Consider the following 22,478-nt stretch of genomic DNA (forward strand, 5'->3'; position numbering starts at 1 on the left):
CATCAATGGAACGAAGCGTGGCTTTTTCCAATTGTCGCTTGAGGAGGTTGAAAGCTGAAATAGCCGTTGCCTCCAATGGAAATGACTTTGCATGAAGCAGGGGCTGGATCTTGTCGGAGAAGTGGGGCATCCATTTTGCATAATAGGCGAACATCCCGAGTGCCCGACGAAGAGAGCCGAGATTCGTAGGGGGAGGGAGCTCCTGAAGCGGACGAAGTCGCTTCGGATCCGGTTTGATGACACCATTGCCCACCCAGTAGCCAAGGATGTTGATTGACGGTACTGATTTCACAGATTTGGACTCATTTAAGGTTAAGTTGCGACGACGGAGAACGTCAAAAAATTTCTGGAGGTTGGCATCATGCTCCTTCTGGTCATGACCAGCAATGGTGATATTATCCAGATATGGAAAAGTGTCCGTTAAGTTCTCCTGTTTGACTAGGCTATCCATTGCCTGTTGAAAGACGGCCACCTCATTGGTGACCCCAAATGGAAGGCGACAAAACTGGTAAAGCCGACCATTGGCCTCAAAGGCCGTATACTTTTGGTCAGAGTCCTTTAACGGTACTTGATGATATGCGCTCTTTAAATCAAAGTTTGAAAATACCTTGTAGTTAGCAAGGTTATTGACCATGTCATCGATGCGTGGTAGTGGGTAGGCATCAGGTCGGTATACTGGTTAATAGTTTGCGAGTAATCGATGCAAAGACGTTTCTTGTGTTGCTTCAGAGGATTTTTGACGACGACTTGAGCCCGCCAGGAAGATGAACATAGCTCAATGATACAGTCAGCTAGAAGGCGAGAGATTTCTGCCTCGATAAAGGATCGATCATCCTGGCTGAAACGTCGTGATTTGGTGACTATGGGCTTACATCGGGGGAAAAGATTGGCAAACAAGGAGGGCTCGTCGAGCGAAGCCGCCGAAAGCGCACAAAACGGTACTTTGGAAATAGTAAGCTCCGGCTTTGACCCTCCAAACTCGAAAGTGAGTCTTTTGTGTTGTTTCTGGAAATCCTGTCCCAGGAGCACATCACTGTATAGGTTCTTGAGCACCCCGAGCCGGGTGGAGAAATAAGTGTGGCCATTGAAAATAAGGTCGACAAGACAAAAGCTGGAAGAATTGGTGGTCAGTGTCGTCAGAGCCATTGCAATTTCCCTGTCCGAGGGGTAAATACGCAGTTTTAACTTACTGACAGCCCGCTCACTAATGAAGCTGTCAGAGCTGCATGAGTCGATTAGTGCACTCAAAATGTGTCCATTTACCGAAACCTTCGTGGCTGCATGGGACAAACTTTGGGGAAAAACAGCTGTGATGGGAGGAGGGGCAGTTTTACCCTTGACAACTGTAACCTTAGTAGTGGTTCTTGGGGGAGGAGCAGTTTTATAGATTGCAGCTGTAACCTTAGTAGTGACTCTTGGGGGAGCAGTAGTTTTATAGATAGTAGCTGCAAAACTAACAGGAGCTCTCGACCGGTATACCTTAGTAAAGTGGCCTTTCTTACTAACAGTGGCTCTTGACCGGCATACCTTAGAAAAGTGACCTTTCTTGCTGCAATGATTGCAGGTTGCGTTACGAGCAGGACAAAATTTCCTATAATGGAACGCACCGCCACAGAAGAAACACTTCCTTCCAGATTGCCAAGATGCCGCTAGGGTGGGGTCGTCATCACTGTAGGGTTCTAGGGTAGGGTTCTCATCAGCCAGGTTGGAGTCGTCATCCGTGAGGGCTACCGTCCGAGGCCTATCGAAGGAATCACTAAACGTGATAGCAGCAGCCCGTGCACATGGTGAAAGATAGGTGTCTGCATTCCTCTTTGCCAAGTCCAGAGAACATGCCTGGTCATAGGCAGCCTGTAACTTGAGGATTTTATTCTCCAACAGGCGCTGGCGTATGAAGGGAGACGCAATCCCATTAATAAAGGAATCATGAATTAACTCCTCCTGGCACTGCTCAGCTGTAACAGCTTTAAGGTTACAATCCTTGCTGAGCCTGCGAAGTTTCTGAAGGAATTCATCAAGTAATTCCCCGGGTTGTTATCGAGTTGTGGCCAGTAGATGCCGAGCAAAAATTTCATTTGGAGACTTGACATATAGCTGCTGTAGTATTTGGATAGCGCCGTCATAGTCTACACAGTCTTCGATATAATCAAACACATGAGGGGATACATAATTAGCAAGCATTCGTAACTTGTTAGGAACATTCTCACCACACTCCTCAAGGAAGTAGCTAAAGGTAGGATACCAGTGTTTCCATACCTTAGCAGCTGTAAGTGAATTCGGGTCCAGGTCGAGACGGGCGGGTCTGAGTAGTTTCTCCATGATGGATTGATTATTTGTCTGAGTTCCCTTCTACGGTTCGAGTTGTAGCTGGCTGTTCCCGAAATCACCCAAAGCGTGGAGTCGATATAAAGTTGATTAAATTGACGTAATAAAACTCACTCCGCACTTGGTTTGAGTATAAAGCAAGGCTTTAATCAACTTGTTTCAGAACATGGAGGTCTAGTTGTACTTCACTAGTTCCTCGTCTTACAAAATGTCCCTGGTTAGCTGGGCCCACGCCCGAGTATTTATACTCCTTAGACGGCGCCACCAGCTGGCCGTCCAGCGTTATTTCATGAGCAGTTTCTTGATGATGAGATTTATAACACCTCCTGTATCTCATGCGCAAAACCTTAAATCTGTGTCCCCTAGTCCTTGTAGCATCAACTAGTGGGCACCCGCTTTCCCCATCCAGCCTATCCAACCCCGTCATAATCTTGTACACCTCTATCCGGGAAGCTAAGCTCCTGGAGTTGACCTCCTCAGCTACCTTTTCTCACTGGTGCTGGAGGGGTTGCCTGGAGGGATTTGTGCCTCCTGGGAGTAACAGTAGCTCCCCCGCCGCCCCGTGTCTACTGCTTAGTCCAGGGCCTCCAACACAGTATCGGAGATCCTGGGGACCTGATCTGCAGATCTTACAGCAATTTACTCCTTACAATCATTTCCTACAGTCTACAGCTAGAGTGCACCACCCATTTAAGAGGTGCTGGCTGCCATTAAGTGGCGTCAGAGACGCCCAAATTCCGCTCACCGGTCCACCCCGCAAAAGCCGTGCAGCCATTGAATAGTATGGGAGGCACTAGCTCCACCTCTGACTCATTTTAATGAGGTCCCAGCGCAAATTTAACATGCTGCTTGGGACCAAGTTACCAGGCGTGAGCAGTGCACATTCTGACCCCTGCGCACCTTGATCCAGGTGCGCGAGACCCCTGCGTTCCCTGCCCCCTGTGCGCCGTCTCCTGCGCGTCCTGACCCCTGCACTCCCTGACCCCTGCGCTCCCTGCCCCGTGCGCCCTGACCCCTGCGTTCCCTGCCCCGTGCGCCCTGTGTCCTGACCCGTGCTCCCTGACCCCTGTGCGCTAGACCCGTGTTCCCTGACCCCTGTGCGCCCCGTCTCCTGTGTGTCCTGACCCCTGCGCTCCCTGACCCCTGTGCACCAGATCCCTGCATTCCCTGCCTCCTGTGTGGCCTGCCCCCTGCGCGTCTTGCCGAGTGCTCTGTCCCCTGCGTGTCCTGCCTACTGTGCACTCTGCTCCTGAAAACAGGCCAAGAGCGCAATCAAATTTCTAGGCTCAAGACTAGGAATCTCTACAAAAGGAGAAAACAGAAGAACATTTAGAAACCAAAAATATAATAATGAACAGTCAACATGGATTCCAAAAGGATTTCCAGTTCTGACGAAAGGTCATCGACCTGAAACGTTAACTCTGTTTCTCTCTCCACGGATGCTGTATGCTACCCTGGCCTGCTGAGTTTTTCCAGCATTTTCTGTTATTTCAAAAGGGAAGGTCTTGCTTGACCAACCTTATTGAATTTTTTGAAGAGTTATCAGAGTGAGTAGACAATGGTAATGCAGTAGATGTAATTTATCTGGATTTTCAAAAGGCCTTCGATAAGGTACCCCATAATAGACTGATGAACATGGTCAGAGAGTGCGGAATCCGGGGACAAGTAGCAGAATGGATTGCTGGCTGGCTTCAGGACAGAAAGCAGAGTGTGGGAGTAAAGGGTAGCTATTCACAATGGCAGAAGGTGGGTAGTGGTGTGCCACAAGGATCAGTGCTGGGACCACTGCTGTTCACAATTTACATAGATACATAGAATATAGGAGCAGGAGTAGGCCATTCGGCCCTTCGAGCCTGCTCCTGCTCCGCCATTTAATGAGATCATGGCTGATCATCCAAATTCAGTACCCTGTCCCTGCCTTCTCCCCATATCCCTTGATCCCTTTAGCCTTAAGAAATATATCCAACTCCTTCTTGAATATATTTAATGAACTGGCCTCCACTGCCCTCTGTGGCAGAGAATTCCACAGGTTCACCACTCTCTGGGTGAAGAAATTCCTCCTCATTTCAGTCCTAAATGGCTTACCCCTTAACCTTAGACTATGACCCCTAGTTCTGGACTCCCCGGCCATCAGAAACATCCTTCCTGCATCTAGTCTGTCCAGGCCTGACAGAATTTTATAAGTTTCGATGAGATCCCCTCTCAATCTTCTAAATTCCAGTGAGTATAAGCCCAATCGACACAATCTCTCCTCAAACGTCATTCCTGCCATCCCAGGTATCAGCCTGGTGAATCTTCGCTGCACGCCTTCCATGGCAAGAACGTCCTTCCTCAGGTAAGGCGACCAAAACTGCACACAATACTCAAGGTGCAGCCTCACCAAGGCCCTGTACAACTGTAGCAAGACATCATTGTTCCTGTACTCAAACCCTCTTGCTACGAAGGCCAACATACCATTTGCCTTCTTAACCGCCTGCTGCACCTGCATGCTTACCTTCAGCGACTGGTGCACAAGAACACTCAGGTCTCTTTGCACTTCCCCTTCTCCCAATCTATTGCCATTCAAATAATAATCTGCCTTCCTGTTTTTGCCACCAAAGTGGATAACCTCACATTTATCCACATTATAGTGCATTTGCCATGTTTCTGCCCAGTCACCCAACCTGTCCAAATCGTACTGGAGTTTCGCGACATCCTCCTCACAGCATACCCTCCCACCCAGCTTTGTCTCATCTGCAAATTTGGATATATTACATCCAATTCCCTCGTCCAGATCATTAATATATATTGTGAACAGCTGGGGTCCTAGGACCGATCCTTGCGGTACCCCACTAGTCACTGCCTGCCACTCGGAAAACGACCCGTTTATTCCAACTCTTTGCTTTCTGTCCGCCAACCAGTTCTCTATCCAAGTCAATACCTTGCCCCCAATCCCATGTGCCTTAATTTTGCACGCTAATCTCTTATGCGGGACCTTATCGAAAGCCTTCTGAAAGTCCAAATACACCACATCCACTGGTTCTCCCTTATCTATTTTACCAGTTACATCCTCAAAAAATTCAAGTAGATTAGTCAAGCACGATTTACCTTTTGTAGATCGATGTTGACTTTGTCCGATCCAGTCACTGCTTTCCAAGTGCTCTGCTATTACATCTTTTATAATGGACTCTAGCATTTTCCCCACTACCGATGTCAGGCTTACCGGTTATAATTCCCCGCTTTTTCTCCACCACCTTTTTTGAATAGTGGGGTAACATTAGCTACCCTCCAATCCATGGGTATTGTTCCAGAGTCTATCGAGTTCTGGAAGATGACCAGCAATGCATCTACTATTTCTAGGGCCACTTCCTTAAGTACCCTGGGATGTAGATTATCAGGCCCTGGGGATTTATCGGCCTTCAGTCCCATCAATTTTCCTAACACCATTTCCCTACAAATACTGATTTCTTTCAGTTCCACCCTTTCATCAGACCCTATGTTCCCCGGCATCTCTGGGAGGTTATTTGTGTCCTCCTTTGTGAAGACAGAACCAAAATATGTAATTAGTTGGTCTGCCATTTCTTTGTTCCCCATTATAAATTCCCCTGATTCTGACTGCAAGGGACCTACGCTTGACTTCACCAATCTTTTTCTCTTCACATATCTATAAAAGTTTTACAGTCAGTTTTTATGTTCCCTGCAAACTTACTCTCTCATTCTATTTTCCCTTTCTTAATTAATGCCTTTGTCCTCCTTTGTTGAATCCTAAACTGCTCCCAATCCTCAGGATTATTGCTTTTTCTGGCCAATTTATATGTCCTCTCCTTGGATCTTATGCTATCCCTAATTTCCCTTGTTAGCCACGGTGGAGTCACCTTTTTTGTTTTATTTTTATGCCAAACTGGGATGAACAAATTCTGTAGCTCATCCATTTGGTCTTTGAATGTTTGCCATTGCCTATCCACTGTCAACCCTTTGATTGGGGAATGGCACTCAATCCTACCCAACTCGTGCCTCAGACCATCGTAGTTTCCTTTATTTAAATTGAGGACCCTAGTCTCTGATTCAACTACTTCAGTCTCCATCTTAATGAAGAATTCGATCATATTATGATCGCTCCGACCCAAGGGACCTCGTACAAGATTGCTAATTAATCCTTTCTCGTTACATAATACCCAGTCTAAGATGGCCTGATCTCTGGTTGGTTCCTCGACATATTGGTCCAGGAAACCATCCCGTAAACACTCCAGGAATTCTTCCTCCGCAGTATTGTTACTAATTTGGTTGGCCCAATCTATATGTAGATTAAAGCCACCCATGATGACTGCTGTGCCCTTATTACACGCTACTTTAATTTCCCTTTTAATGCCATCCCCAACCTCCGCCTTACTGTTTGGAGGTCTATATACCACTCCCACTAACATTTTTTTCCCCTTAGTATTTCTCAATTCTACCCATACAGATTCCACCTCATCAGAGCTAATATCCTTCATTACAATTGTGTTAATCCCTTCTTTAACCAGTAATGCTACCCCACCTCCCTTTCCTTTTTGCCTATCTTTCCTGAATATCGAATACCCCTAGATGTTGAGTTCCCAGTCTTGGCCATCCTTGAGCCACGTTTCCGTAATCCCAACCAAATCGTATTCGTTTACCTCTATTTGTGCAGCCAATTCATCCACCTTATTACAAATGCTCCTCGCATTAAGACACAAAGCCTTCAGGCTTGTTTTTTTAACGCTCTTAGACCTATTAGAATTATTATCTACTGTGGCCACGTTTGATTTAAACCATTGATTTCTCTGACTGGCTCTTTTGTTTTTCTCCTTCCTATCTTTTGCTTTTATCCTTGTTTCCCTTTCCTCTGTCTCCCTGCTCAGGTTCCCAACCCCCTGCCATTTTAGTTTAAACCCTCCCCCAGAGCACTAGCAAACACTCCCTCTAGGACATCGGTCCCAGCCCTGCCCAGGTGCAAACCGTCCGGTTTGAACTGGTCCCACCTCCCCCAGAACCGGTTCCAATGTCCCAGGAATTTGAATCCCTCCCCCTGGCACCATTCCTCTAGCCACGTATTCATCTGAAATATTCTTCTATTTCTACTCTGACTAGCACGTGGCACTGGTAGCAATCCTGAGATTACTACCTTTGAGGTCCTGTTTTTTAATTTATCTCCTAACTCCCTATATTCCGCTTTTAGGACCTCATCCCGCTTTTTACCTATATCGTTGGTGCCTATATGCACCACGACAACTGGCTGTTCACCCTCCCCTTCCAAGATGTTCTGCAGCCGCTCGGAGACATCCTTGACCCTTGCACCAGGGAGGCAACACACCATCCTGGAGTCTCGTTTGCGGCCACAGAAGCGCCTATCTATTCCCCTTACAATTGAATCCCCTATGACTATAGCTCTACCCCTCTTTTTCCTCCCATTCTGTGCAGCAGAGCCACCCCTGGTGCCAGGAAGTTGGCTGCTGCTGCCTTCCTCTGATAAGCCATCCCCCCCAACAGTACCCAAAGTGGTGTACATTAACGATTTAGACTTTGGAATCAAAAATGCAATTTCTAAATTTGCAGACGATACCAAATTGGGGGGGGGATAATCAATACTGAGGAGGACTGCAACAAATTACAGGAGGACATTAATAAACTTGCAGAATGGGCAAATAATTGGCAAAAGCAGTTCAACACAGACAAATGTGAGGTATTACATTTTGGTAGGAAGAATAGGGAGGTCACTTATCACTTGGAGGGTGCAAGTGTAGATAGATGAACAAAGGGATCTCGGAGTACAAATACACAAATCACTAAAAGTTGTGACACAGGTTAGCAAGGCCATAAAAAAAGCAAACCAAGCACTAGGGTTTATTTCTAGAGGGATAGAATTGAAAAGTAGGGAAGTTATGCTAAAGCTCTATAGAACCTTGGTTAGACCACACTTGGAGTACTGCGTACAGTTCTGGTCACCATATTATAAAAAAAGGATATAGAGGCACTGGAGAGGGTGCGGAGAAGATTTACAAGGATGATACCAGAAATGCGAGGGTATACATATCAGGAAAGGATGAACAGGCTGGGTCTCTTTTCTCTTGAAAAAAGGCCGAGGGGGTGACCTAATAGAGGTCTTTAAAATTATGAAAGGTTTTGATAGAGTGGATACAGAGAGAGTGTTTCCACTTGTGGGGAAGAGCATAACTAGAGGCCGTCAATATAAGATAGTCACCAAGAAATCCAATAGGGAATTCAGAAGAAACTTCTTTACCCAGAGAGTGGTGAGAATGTGGAACTCGCTACCACAGGGAGTGGTTGAAGTGAATAGTGTAGATACATTGAAGGGGAGGCTGGACAAGCATATGAGGGAGAAGGGAATAGAGGGTTATGCTGATAGAGTTAGAGGAGGAAAGATGGGAGGAGTCTCGTGTGGAGCATAAACGCCGGCCTGGACTGGTTAGGCCGAATGGCCTGTTTCTGTGCCGTGTATCCTATGTAATCCTATGCAAGACCGTTTGATGACTGGATGAGGGCAGGAGTCAGCTGTGTTGGGAAAGGCATGAAGACCTGTCATGTAATGCTAGTGCCAAACCCAGCAGTGCAACTGTATTTCTTTCTATGAAGTCAGCCGTGTGTCAGCATACAGCCCCATTACAGATCCACTGGGTGGCAATGCACAGTAAAGGTCGATATTAAAAAGTCTCTCACTGCATTCAGAAAGCAGCCTTTTTAAACCTCCATGCCCTGAGGCCATCCCCCCAAAGTTGCCTCTGGATCCCCATCCGAAAGAAATTGTGCACCCACTCAGATATTGCATCAAATGTTATATCACCGACTCTCATGAGTTTTGAGCACTTGAGACCAAGGCACAGTTTCCTTATTCAGTATGTTTTCCCCCCAAACACTCCCTGCACTCCAGGCTGAACTCAGGGATTCTCATTCCCACAAACCTCTCGGCGCTCCCGGCTGTGAGTTCCGTGTCGCAGCGCGAGCTTAAGTCCCCAGTATTTCTCATGTAGGCCCCATGCCCAGGAATTCCCTTCCAAAATCCCTCTGCCTCTCCACCTCACTCTCATCCTTTATGACTCTCCTTAAAACGCTCCCTCACCTCCTAATATCTCCTCCTTTGACTCGCCATCCATCGTATTTTATTACTACTCTGTGAAGCACCTTGGGACATTTTTATATATAAATGAAAGTTGTTATTGGCCAGTAATTTTCCCAGAGTTTCTCCCATTCTGCCACCATAACTTGACCGGAATGAGGCAGAAAGTCCATTTACGCCGAATTTCGGCAAAGTCATGGCGGCAGATACGGGGAAATTACTGACCATTGTTGTTGTCGATCTCAGCCTCTATTGACCATGAGGAGGTGTGCGAGCGGGTCCAGTATGACTCTCCCACAGATTTCCATTCCTGTTGGGAAGCCTCTGCCTGGCACCGTTACAGCTCATTTGAGACAAAACACTCCGCCCGTGCGACATGCATTGACCTTTTCCTGTCTACGTTTGAGTCCATGTTGCCATTTCCAAGAACTTGTGTTAATACTAAACATTGCTCTGGGATCGAATTTATCTGTTCCCTTGAAAGTCCTAAACCCTTCGGTGTAAATATCCCCAGTGCCCATTGCTCAATACCCAATCCCATTCATCACCTGAGTTGTCCTGTGTGCTCCCCACAGGCCAGGATGTCCCCCTGTGGTCCCGTGACCAGCACTGTACACACTACTCGAGCTGGAGTGGGCTACTGCTTTGTAAAAGCTGCCTAGTATTTCCAAGGACTGGTGCTCTGTCCCTCCAGCTACCGATCCTGAGATTGCATTGGCCTTTCCATCACTGCACATTGTGCTGATGGATTATTGCAGTTTACCAATATCCCCCCTCCCCATCCTGATACCTCTCCTGTGTTGTTTCCAGTAGACTGTTCCTATTTATTTTCTGCACCCACTGCTTGTTTCCCTCACTCAGGTTCATGAGGTTTTAACCCATTCTCTAAAAGAGGAAAACCAACCCATTACTACTGAAGTGGAACTTACAGTAAGTTTTCAGAGTCACCGAGGAGTTTGTGATTGGCTTTGTAATGTTAGAGCCCAAGTCCACTTCTGCCAAGCAGGCGTACTCCTTTCCGTCATCTGACGTACTTGCAGTGAAATTGAAAACATTCCTCAATCTTTGATCATCATCCGGGAAACCTGGTTCTTCTGTGGAAACGTTCTGAACAATCTCCCTCCCTCTCAGCCATGTGAGTATGAGCTTATTGTTTGGATAGACCCTGGGACCAGTGCACTCCAGACTATATGTTTTGTTAACTTCCAGCCCTTCAGGAGGTGAAGTAATGTTTAACTCTCGATCTGTTAAAAGAGGATCACAGTTAACAGAATTCACTGAAATAATGTGTCTGAATATTCATACCACTCTCCCCTGCAATTCAATATATGATTCACATCCAGAAACAATTCACTGACAGAGCTTCCCTTATTATACGAGTGAACAGTACTGTTGCTCCCAATGGAGGAAATAACACTCAGGGCTGGATTTTGTCATTGGAGCGGGCTGGGGTCGTGTCATCCGCTTTTCGTGTTATCGACCCGATTCCAAATCGATGTGGGAGATTGATGAGATTTTCACATAATTGGGCAATTGAGTTCCAGCGTGTGAGAACCCATGGCCCAATTAGTTTTTTTTCAGTCTGAAACTCGCCTCCAATGACGTCATCATTGCTGCTGCATTTAAGGTCTGCAAGAAGCCTTGCTTCTTCTGCAGACTGCCAACCTTTTGGTCTTTGCAGCGAGAGGGACCTGGAGGCAGAATGAGCAGTGGGAGACCCAAGTCTGCTCCCAGATTTGATGACGTCGCCCTGCAAGCTTTGGTGGGGGGAGCAAGAGCTAGTAAGGAGGTGCTCTTCCTTTCTTCAGGGAGGAAGAAGCCTCCCCAGCAGACGAAGGCTGTATGGGCCTAGGTGGCCCAGGAGGTGAACTCGTCCCTCATCCGCAGAACCTGGCTTCAGTGCAGGAAGAGGTTTCATGACCTTCTGCGCACTGGAAAAGTGAGTATGACTTTGCCATCACCCTCAATCTGATCCCCATTGCCTCTCCTCACCAGCACTCAGCTTTAGCAACCTCTTCCTCCACATCCCACTTGACACTGACATCCCTGCACCCTTACCCATTCCCTCTCTCTCTATGGTCACATTCACCTCACTATTTGACTAAGCATCACAATGATAGGGAGTGTGAGGGCTGCAATGAAAACAACATACAAAACACAGGGAGGGCCCTTGCTCTTGCCAACTCTCTCCATCTTTGTCTCCTTCTAAGCACCTATGCTATGGCTTCTCTACACTCACTCCTTCATTCTCACTCAACCTCCACTTGTCTCCCTCATTGCAGGAAAAGAGAGCTCACAATAAGAGGCAAAGAGCGAGGACAGGAGGAGGGCCACCCTCAGTAGCCACCTCACCCCTTGGGAGGAGGCGGTCCTGGAGATAGTGGGACTCGAGGACGGTGCGCAAGTGGGGGACGGACAGACGGGTGCATCAGAGAAAGCTGGTGACAGAATAGTTTTTCATCTCTCATTGACATTGCATGAGTCGCTGATAATGATTCTGAAGCTCTAACAGATGATCATCTGCAATATGCATGTAACCTTGGCCTCACATCTCTGACTCTTTCCTTTACTCCCTCACAGGACCATCGCAAGCACCCGTCCCCACTATCCAGGAAGAACAGCCTGAGTCTCCAGACTCCTCAGAGGAAGCTGCAACCTCCGAGGGCGCAGTGTCAGCAGAATTCAGCCAACCCAGCACCAGCGCAGACTCTCACACCTCGGTAGGACCATCGCGAGATAGAGTAGTGTTGTCACCTGGTGTATCACAGCTCACAAGTGAGCATCAGCAGATTGTGGAGACAGGGACAGTAGTGGAGAGTCCTAGTCGGAGGGCGCAGGACTCTCCCAGCTCGGCTCAGCTGCATGTCGAACCTCTGCCTCTGGGTCCATCCAGCAGAACAGCGGTGCTGGAACTCCAGGAACAGGTGCAGGAGTCTCGGGCAGGTTTTGTCTCCAGGGTCGCTGCGAGTGTGGAGCGAATGGAGGAGTCCATCGCGATCATGAGCAGAGCCTTTGTGGAGTCATTGGCGCATGAACGCAGCACCACGGAAAGGATGGCAACCTCCGTGGAAAGGCTGGCTACGGCCATGGAGGCAGTAAGTCGCCGGAGTGAGGAAAACATGGTGAGTGTTCAGAATAGACTGACATCTCTGGAGGAGCGATGGTCAGCTATTGAACAGAGAAACCAGAGCTTCATGGAAGTCCTTCTGAGTAGTACTGCCAGTGCAGATACGGGTCCCCATGGTCCCCCCTGATGTGCAGCAAGGTGCTCTCAAGCCACTTGCAAGCGCTGAAGGGGACCTGACCCATGAGAGGGAAGTTGGTGGCAGACATCAAGGAAGTGGGGGCTCCTCTCCAAGCGCTCACACTTCCATGCCACTGCAGAGCCCTCGGTCAGAGCCCCACCAGAGTCCCCACCCAACCGAGATCGGCGTCTCAACCCCTGCACAGCCGCAGGAGCAGCAGACTGTTGACGAGCCCTCACAGGTTCACAACCCCAGTGGACGCCCGCCAAAGGTGTCGAGACAGGAGCAGCAAGAAAGTGAGCAAGGGGCCTCCACATCTGCTGAGGCCTGATGCACTATCAACAACACCAAAGACTACGAGTTGAACTTATACGAAGTAGGCTTTTATTGACTAAGAACTGGAGCATGCCTCTGCTAGTGGATCCATCCTAAGAGCTCCCGGGGGAAGGGTGGTGAGTCACCTTTATACCCGGGCTTAGGGGTGGAGCCAGGGGCGGAGACATGCCCGGACCTGTACAGAGTTAACAGTGGTTTACCACACAGACACGTACAGAGTTAGCAGTGGTTTACCACATCCACCCCTCGTTTAAAAAAGAGTCCGGCGGGGTGAAGTGTTTCAAAAGTTCGTATACGAAAGTCTCGCCGGAGGTCTTGTCTGCCGTAATGATCTTCGTGGTGCCGGTTGCGGCGGTTATTTGCCCGCGGCCGCTTCTCGCGTGGGACGGAGCACTGGCGTGTCGTCCTCTCGGGGTAGGGATGGCACCGGCATGTCGTCAGTTTGTGGTAGACACCCCGGTGGTGCGTCGTGGGTAGTGGTGGTGGGTGGAGGTAGTGGATGGTGATCGATGGTGTTTCGGGTGGTACCTGAGGGTGCGAGGTCTCGAATTGAGACTGTGTCCTCCCGCCCGTCAGGATACGCCACGTAGGCGTACTGTGGGTTGGCGTGGAGGAGGTGAACCTTTTCGACCAGGGGGTCCATCTTATGGCTCCTCACGTGTTTCCTGAGCAGGACGGATCCCGGAGACGTCAGCCATGGCGGTAGTGATGTCCCCGAGGTGGATTTCCTGGGGAAGACGAATATCTTCTCGTGAGGGGTGGCGTTTGTGGCAGTACAGAGCAGTGATCGTATGGAGTGGAGCGCATCGGGGAGGACATCTTGCCAGCGGGAGATTGGGAGGCCCTTGGATTTTAGGGCGAGCATGGCGGTCTTCCACACCGTTGCGTTCTCCCTCTCTATCTGTCCGTTACCCCGGGGGTTGTAGCTGGTAGTCCTGCTCGTGGCTATGCCCTTCTCGAGCAGGTACTGGCGCAGCTCGTCGCTCATGAACGACGAGCCCGTCGCTGTGGATGTAATTGGGGAAGCCAAATATGGCAAACAGGTCGTTGAGGCACCTGATGACTGTGGCGCTGGTCATGTCCGGGCAGGGGATGGCGAAGGGGAAATGGGAGTACTCGTCAATAATATTGAGGAAGTACGTGTTGCGGTCGGTGGGAAGGGGCCCCTTGAAATCAACGCTGAGACGTTCGAAGGGGCGGGTGGCTTTAATCAGGTGTGCCCTGTCTGGCCTATAAAAATGCGGTTTGCATTCGGCACAGACCTGGCAGTTCCTGGTCATGGTCCTGACCTCCTCGATGGAGTAAGGCAGGTTGCGAGCTTTAATAAAATGGAAGAACCTGGTGACCCCCGGGTGGCAGAGATCATTGTGGAGGGTCCGTAGCCTATCGACTTGTGCGTTGGCACATGTCCCACGGGATAGGGCGTCTGGGGGCTCATTAAGTTTCCCAGGCCGGTATAAGATATCGTAGTTGTAGGTGGATAACTCGATCCTCCACCGCAATATCTTATCATTTTTGATTTTCCCCCTTTGTCTGTTGTTAAACATAAATGCTACTGACCGTTGGTCAGTGAGCAGGGTGAAACGTTTACCGGCCAGGTAATGCCTCCAGTGCCGTACAGCCTCCACTATCGCCTGGGCCTCCTTCTCGATTGAGGAGTGTCGAATTTCGGGGCCCTGGAGGGTCCGTGAAAAGGTCACGGGTCTCCCCGCCTGCTTAAGGGTTGCGGCTAGGGCGAAGTCGGATGCATCGCTCTCCACTTGGAAAGGGATGGACTCATCCACTGCGTGCATTGTGGCCTTCGCAATGTCCTCTTTTATGAGGGTGAAGACCGCACGGGCCTCTGCCGTCAGGGGGAAGGAGGTTGACTTGATGAGGGGCCGGGCTTTGTCCGCACAGTTGGGCACCCACTGGGCGTAGTAAGAGAAGAACCCTAGGCATCTCTTCAGGGCTTTTAGGCAGTGGGGGAGGGGTAGTTCCAGGAGGGAGCGCATTCGGTTGGGGTCGGGGCCAATGACTCCGTTTTCCACCACGCAGCCAAGAATAGCGAGGTGCATGGTGCGGAACATACATTTTTCTCTGTTGTATGTCAGATTCAGCCGTTGGGCCGTACGGAGGAATTTTTCTAGGTTGGCGTCGTGGTCATGCCGGTCATGGCCGCAGATGGGGACGTTGTCTAGATTGGGGAAAGGTGGCCTGCAGCGCGTTCTGGTCAACCATCCGGTCCATCTCCCTTTGGAAGACAGAGACCCCGTTGGTGACGCCGAAGGGGACTCGGAGGAAGTGGTAGAGGCGACCGTCGGCCTCGAAGGCCGTGTACTGGCGATCCTCAGGCCTGATGGGGAGCTGGTGGTATGCCGACTTCAGATCAATCGTCGAGAATACCCGGTATTGTGCTATCTGGTTGACCATGTCAGATATGCGGGGAAGTGGGTATGCGTCTAATTGCGTGTATCGATTGATCGTCTGGCTGTAATCAATAACCAGGCGCTGTTTTTCGCCGGTCTTCACTACCACCACTTGGGCTCGCCATGGGCTGGTGCTGCCCTCGATAATCCCTTCCCTCAGGAGTCTTTCTACTTCTGATTTAATAAAGCTCCTATCCCCGGCACTGTACCGCCTGCTTTTAGTAGCAATTGGCTTGCAGTCTTTGGCGAGGTTAGCGAACGGGGGGGCGGGGGCGGTTTGACCTTCAGGGTGGACAGGCTGCATACTTTACGCGGCGCCGTGTTTAAATTCTGCCGGCTGCAGACTGTAAGTGGGGGCAGGGGCCCGCCATATGCCATCGTGACGCTCTCCAGATGGCACTGGAAGTCTAATCCTAGCAGTACGGGAGCGCAGAGCTGTGGCAGGACGAGGAATTTAAAATCTCTGTACTCCACGCCGTTCACCGTCAGACTCGCTACACAGTAGCCGCCGACGTCCGCCGTATGGGACTTTGAGGCCATAAAGACCTGGTGGCGTGTGGGCATAACCGATAGGGAGTAGCGTCGCACCGTGTCGGGGTGGATGAAGCTCTCCGTGCTTCCGCAGCCGAAAAGGCAATTTGTGGCATGGCCATTTACCTTTACGTTCATCATGGACCTGGCTAGTTGATGGGGCCTAGATTGGTCCAGGGTGATGGAGGCCATCGTCGAGGTCGGTGGGTCGCTGTAGTATTCGCCCGTGCCGGGGGCCTGGTCCCGAAATGGTGCCCAAAATGGCGGCCCGCACGGCTCACACGTGGTTGGTGGGGTCCAAAATGGCGGCCTGCACGGTTCACATGCGGCGCTGCTGGAATTGGGGGTCGATTTCGCCCTGCACACTCTCGCGTAGTGGCCTTTCTTGCCGCATTTGGAGCAGGTCGCGTCCTTTGCTGTGCATTGCTTTCTGGGGTGCTTGGCCTGGCCGCAGAAGTAGCATTTCTGGCCTCTGGTCATTGCAGCTGTAGTTGGGCTGCTGGCGGCTTGTGGCCTTACCGGGTCCCAAGATGGCTGCTCCTGTGACATCCACGTGGCCATCCGGTCAGGGGGGTAGGCGTCCATGTTCTGGAGGGCCACGTCTAACGAGTTAGCGAGGGCCACCGTCTTCTGCAGGTCGAGCCCCCTCTGTTCCAGCAGCCTCTGCCGAGTATAGTTGGACCTGATGCCGGCTACGTAGGCGTCTCGGATCAGGTCTTCTGTGCATTCCTTGGCCGTCACCGCTTTGCAATTACAGGCCCGGCCGAGGACTCTCAGTGCCAGTAAATATTCGGCGCCCGATTCCCCGGGGCGCTGTTTTCAGGTAGCCAGGAGGTGTCTGGCGTAGACCTCGTTAACAGGCCTCACGTATTGTTCCTTTAGCGTCGCGATGGCGGCCGCGTAAGTTGTGGCGTCTCGGATGATCGAGTAGACTCGGTGGCTCACCCGTGAGTTCAAGACAAGCCGTTTCGCGTCATCTGTAGTGACGGTAGTGCTGGAGGCCTCCAGGAAGGCTTCGAAACAGCTCAGCCAGTGTTCAAAGTTATTGGCTGCATCTGTTGCTTGAGGATCCAGGTCTAAACGTTTCGGCTTCAAGATTTGCTCCACTAAAATTGATGCACTATCAACAACACCAAAGACTACGAGTTGAACTTATACGAAGTAGGCTTTTATTGACTAAGAACTGGAGCATGCCTCTGCTAGTGGATCCATCCTAAGAGCTCCCGGGGGAAGGGTGGTGAGTCACCTTTATACCCGGGCTTAGGGGTGGAGCCAGGGGCGGAGACATGCCCAGACCTGTACAGAGTTAACAGTGGTTTACCACACAGACATGTACAGAGTTAGCAGTGGTTTACCACATTGCCACAGGGGAAGCACCACGTAGGAGCACGCGTAAGAGAAAGATACTGCACAAATAGTCACAAGGGTAGTCACTTGGGTGAAATGTTTTGTTTATTTTTAAAATGCCATCAGTTGGTTATTGTAAATAAAAATTCTGATGGCAACTGTTGCAGTTGTGGCGTGTGTCATTTCGCAAATGGGACTTCCACATTGTGGGCTTAGGATTACTTGCAATTGTCAGTATGGTGGTCAGAGTGCTAGGAATCCTCTGGTTCTTGGCCATTATCGATGCTCTGGTAAGAAGCTGCGAGGCAAAAGTGCTTGATTGGCTAGGCTAAGCAAATCTGGCCAAGATGAGTGCGTTCCTTGCATCCTGGGCAGCAATGTTCTCGCGTACTGCTGCCGCTGCTTGATGGGCCTCTGCAAGATGTTCGTTTTTGCTCTCCTCCTCCTCCTCATCTGAGGAGGATATGTGAGGAGCCATTTGGTCCTCAGGAATCTGCAAGCCACGACGCTGTGCCATGTTGTGAAGTGCACAGCAAACCACGACGATTCTGGAGACCCTGGCTGCGGAGTACTGCAGGGCTCCACCTGATCTATCCAGGCATCTGAAGCGCATCTTCAGCATGCTGATGGTTTGCTCGATTATGGATCTGGTGGAAATGTGGCTGTAATTGTAGCTCTCCTCAGCTTCGCTGGATGGCCTCCTCAACGGCGTCTTTAGCCACGTCTTCAGGGGATAGCCCTTGTCTCCAAGTAGCTATCCGTTACGTTGGTCTGGCGGACTGAAGAGCGGAGGCACACTAGACTGGCGCAGTACGAAGGAGTCATGGCAACTGCCAGGGTACTTGGCACAAACCATGCAAAATTTCCTTCTCGTGTTCACACACCAGCTGCACGTTGAGGGAGTGGAAGCCCTTGCGGTTGACAAAAATACCTGGATTACGATGGGGTGCCTTAAGAGCCACATGTGTGCAGTCAACGACGCCCTGCACCCTTGGAAAGCCTGTCAGATTAGTTAATCCAACCGCACGCGCCATGACACTTGCTTGATCCTTGGAGAAATGGATGTGATTGTGCACGATGGCAAAGAGGGCATCGGTTACCTGCATGATGCAAGTGTGTGCGGCCACCTGGGAGATGCCGCTGATGTCTGCTGCTGATCCCTGGAATGAGCCTGAAGCAAAAAAGTTGAGTGCGGTGGTGACTTTGACGGCCACTTGTAAGGGGTGTCCACCTGCTCCTCTGGGCTCCAGGTCTTGCTGCACCATTGCGCAGATGTCACCCACTACCTCTCGCAAAAGTCGGAGCCACCTTTGGCACTGCTGCTCACTCATGTTGAGGTAGCTGATCCTCTGTCTGTAGACCCTGTTTGGGAGGTATCTTCTGTGCCGACAGGCTTCCATGCGCTGGCGCCTTCTGGCCTGTGCAGCTTCAGGTGGGTGAGCAGCAGCTTGGCGCTCCTGTTGTTGCTGCTGCTGTTGTTCATAGTTCTGCTGCTGCTGCGGCTGGTCTTCATCCTCATCTGATGTCCAGGAGGAAAGGGAATAAATGGTTCCCATGCTTCTGGTATATGCCTCAGTCAAGGTGGCGAGAGGGGTTTCCCAGGAGGTCACACTGGAGATGGGTGTCAGGCTCCAAACATCCACAGCTGTGGTTATGCCTGCTAAAAGTTCCCACAGACCTGAGAGAACAAAGTCCTGCCACCTGCAAATGATGACTGATCAAATCTCCTATTTAATGGTGGAGCTGCAGCTGATAGTCAGCAATCCAATTGTGCTCCTGCCAGGTTTCACTGTCGTGTTTCAGAGGAGACGTGAATCACGTGGGAAATGTGTTAAAATCGGAAAGGCCTCTCAAAATGGGATTAGAGAGGCAATTTAGTGGTTGTTAAGGGCCTTAAGGGCCTATCCCGCCTCTTGGAGGTGGGACGGAGACGGGATCAGAAACCACACATTTGGGAAAATTGCTTGGAGGCAGGATGGAGGCGGGGTCGGGCTTGCCCGCCACTTTTTTCAATTTTAACACCCCACACGCCTCCATTCCCGCCTCCTTGGGCCTGGCAAAATCCAGCCCTAAATGTCCAACCAAACTGAGGCAGAGCTGGGGACAGATCGACTGATATTCTGTGAAAGCAACAACATCCCGAGGTGACTTCTCCCCATGAAATGAAGGCACTTCATCATATTTATATATAGAAGTTGAACAAAGTAAAAATGCTGCTTCTTCAAACACTGTTCAGAAACTTGGGTTTCCAAAGGGTTTCAATACATTTACTTAAAGATTCTAATGATACACCATGGAATGGTAGGATATGAACTTCCTTCTGTTAAGTCTTAGACCTGGTTTACTAGCCTCACCTTCATTCGATGACTGTCCATTAACCCAGCTGAGATTAGGATCAAACTGTGTGTGAGTGTAAACCCACTTCATACCACTCTGCACCACAGTTCAGTATCTCACCAGCACCAGGCTACCCTAAATCAGAAACATTCTGGACATCCTGAAAGAGTTTACCCCATCTCCACCTCCCTTTGATGCCAGAACAAGAGTTTTCACTTACTGTATATTGTGACCACCTTTTCCTCCTCCTTCAGCTGATAACTGTCTGGTAAACAATTACACTGCAAGGTGCTGCAAAATCCCATTCCTGGACACTCGGGAAATAGTCTGTGGTCCATTTACTACTATTTATTCTCTTAGGATGTATCCCTGGTTCTTCACCCGAGACTGAGTTTACCTACACTCTGTTCTTCCTTTCCCTATTTCTGCAGAATTGCCTCCACTCAGTGCCACTCTCTTAACCTGACTCAGATTGTGAACTCACTGGAGTGGGCACTGAGTGTAAACCCATTTCCCACCAGTGCACTTCATTACCTCAGCTAATACACTGCAGCTTCTGATTTGTGTAAACCAGGGAGATTTTTCACAGCCTAAAATGGTTTCACTTACTGCCTTTCACCTCACTTTATATTTTGTGATTGAATGTTAGAACAAGAGTTTTCACTTACTGTATACTGTGACCACCTTTTTCGCCTCCTTCTGCTGAAAACTGTCTGATTTACAGATTACATTGCAAGGTGCTGCAAAATCCCATTCCTGGACACTCGTGAAATAGTCTGTGGACCAGTTAATACCACGTGTTCTGTTCGGATGTATCCCTGGTTTATATTCCACAGTCAATATTGGCTGTGCACATGTTGTACGGCAGATCACCTCCAGAGAGTCTCCAAATTCCACAGCTGAGGGGTTTGTGTCGATCCAAACCTCAAATTCAGCCACGTTTGCTGCCAGGGAAAGAAATCACAGTAAATCATAGAATCATAGAATGGTTACAGCACAGTAGGAGGTCATTTAGCTCGTCGAGCCCATGCCGGCTCTCTGCCGGCTCTCTGCTAGAGCACTTCAGCCAGTCTCGCTCCCCTGCCATTTCCCCGTAGTTCTGCAAATTTTTTTCCTTCAAGTACTTATCTAATTCCCTTTTGAAAGCCACGATTGAGTCTGCCTCCTCCTTCAGGCAGTGCATTCCAGATCCTAACCACTCGCTGCGTAAAAAGTTTTTCCTCATGTCTTTGGATCTTCTGCCAATCACCTTGAATCTGTGTCCTCTGGTTCTCAACCCTTCCACCAATGGGAACAGTTTCTCTCTAATTACTCTGCCCATACCCCTCATGATTTTGAACACCTCTATCAAATCTCCTCTCAATCTTCTCTGCTCTGAGAACAACCCCAGTTTCTCCAGTCTATCCACGTAACTGAAGTCCCTCAACCCAGCAACCATTCTTGTAAATCTTTTCTGCATCCTCTCTAAAGCGTCACATCCTTCCTAAAGTGCGGTGCCCAGAATTGGACACAATACTCCAGTTGTGGCCGAACAGTGTTTTATAAAAGTTCATTATAACTTCCGTGCTTTTGTACTCTATGGGCTGGATTTTGATACTGGAGGCGCGTAGGAGGCAGGACTACAACTTTCGGGGTTGTAGTCCCGCCTCCATCGAATTGTGGCCAACCCACTCGATTTTCCCTTGATTGACCTTGTTGAGCCCGCCCAGCGGGCTCAGCAGGCCAAATAAGGGCCACCTGGCAACAGGTGATGTCACAGATTGATATTTCATCTGTCAAGAGCTTTTGACAGATGAAATATCAACATTTGACAGCTCTTTGAAGCTGTCAAACACTGACAATCTGTACGCTAAGTTAATTCCTTCCTCTCAGGCTGATTTAGAGATCTCTTCAGAACAGAAAGCTGAATGCTGCAACTTTTGACAGCTCACGGCCATTCTGCTTTCTGTGCCGGTGAGATGAGGGACTCCCGAGACCTGAAGGAAGGAAGGCTGTAAAGGTAAATAAAGGTAAGTAGAACTTCTTTAAACACTTTACACACACCAAACACACTTACCTCTGCACTCATGCACCCATCACTCACCTGAACACCGGACATCTCGTACCCTCCAAGCCATTCAGCCCGACGGTCCGCCTCGCTAAGTTGGCGTGGTTTGGAGCTGTCGGGAATCCCACACTTCAGGGATAAAAATAGGGATTAGGCTAAAAACTGCCTGTTAACAGGCAGTTAATTGGCACTAATCCCCTTCCCGCCTCGGGGAGGCGGGTCCCAGCACAGGTCGGGTATTCGCCTCCTTTGAAACTGGCATGGGTTCGTGCCCCACGATTTCGAGATTTTAACCCCCCACACACCTCCAATCCTGCCTCCACGGCCGAATGAAAATCCTGCCCTATGCCTCCATTTATAAATCACAGGATCCCGTATGCTTTCTTAACCTGCCCTGCCACCTTCACCGATTTGTGCACATATACCCCCAGATCTCTCTGTTCCTGCAGCCCCTTTAGAATTGTACCATTTAGTTTAAATTGCCGCTCCTCGTTCTTCCTACCAAAATGTATCGCTTCGCACTTTTCTGAGTTAAACTTCATCTGCCACGTGTCCGCCCATTCCACCAGCTGTCTATGCTATCCGACTCACGGCGGGTTGGGCATCCACCCCCAAATTCTGCCATTTTCCCGGCAGTCCCGCCTCCATACCCACCTCCCCAGGGCTGGCAAAATCGCCCACATCGTTTCTAAGAGCTTCCCCACCACTGAGGTTAAGCTGACTGGCCTGTTGTTCCTGGGTTTATCCTTATTGGAAAAGGAACTGCTTTTAATTATAGATCTTATGAAGTAACTCCTCAACTTTGAAAAGCCGAGGTTTTGAGTTGATCA

General features: G+C 49.7%; 1 protein-coding gene across 1 annotated transcript in view; it reads right to left on the bottom strand.

Annotated features, from left to right (window-relative positions):
- Positions 1 to 22,478, bottom strand: part of LOC147097784 (vascular cell adhesion protein 1-like) — an 80,447-nt gene that overhangs the window by 50,262 nt on the left and 7,707 nt on the right. The window contains 2 exon segments of the mRNA XM_085971900.1: positions 10,327 to 10,641; positions 20,270 to 20,545. Coding sequence (XP_085828026.1) covers positions 10,327 to 10,641; positions 20,270 to 20,545 — 591 coding nt within the window.

The sequence above is a fragment of the Somniosus microcephalus genome, chromosome 31 (genome assembly GCF_052327205.1).
Source record: "Somniosus microcephalus isolate GS21.2 chromosome 31, FLI_Smic_1.0, whole genome shotgun sequence".
Taxonomy (NCBI): Eukaryota; Metazoa; Chordata; class Chondrichthyes; order Squaliformes; family Somniosidae; genus Somniosus; species Somniosus microcephalus.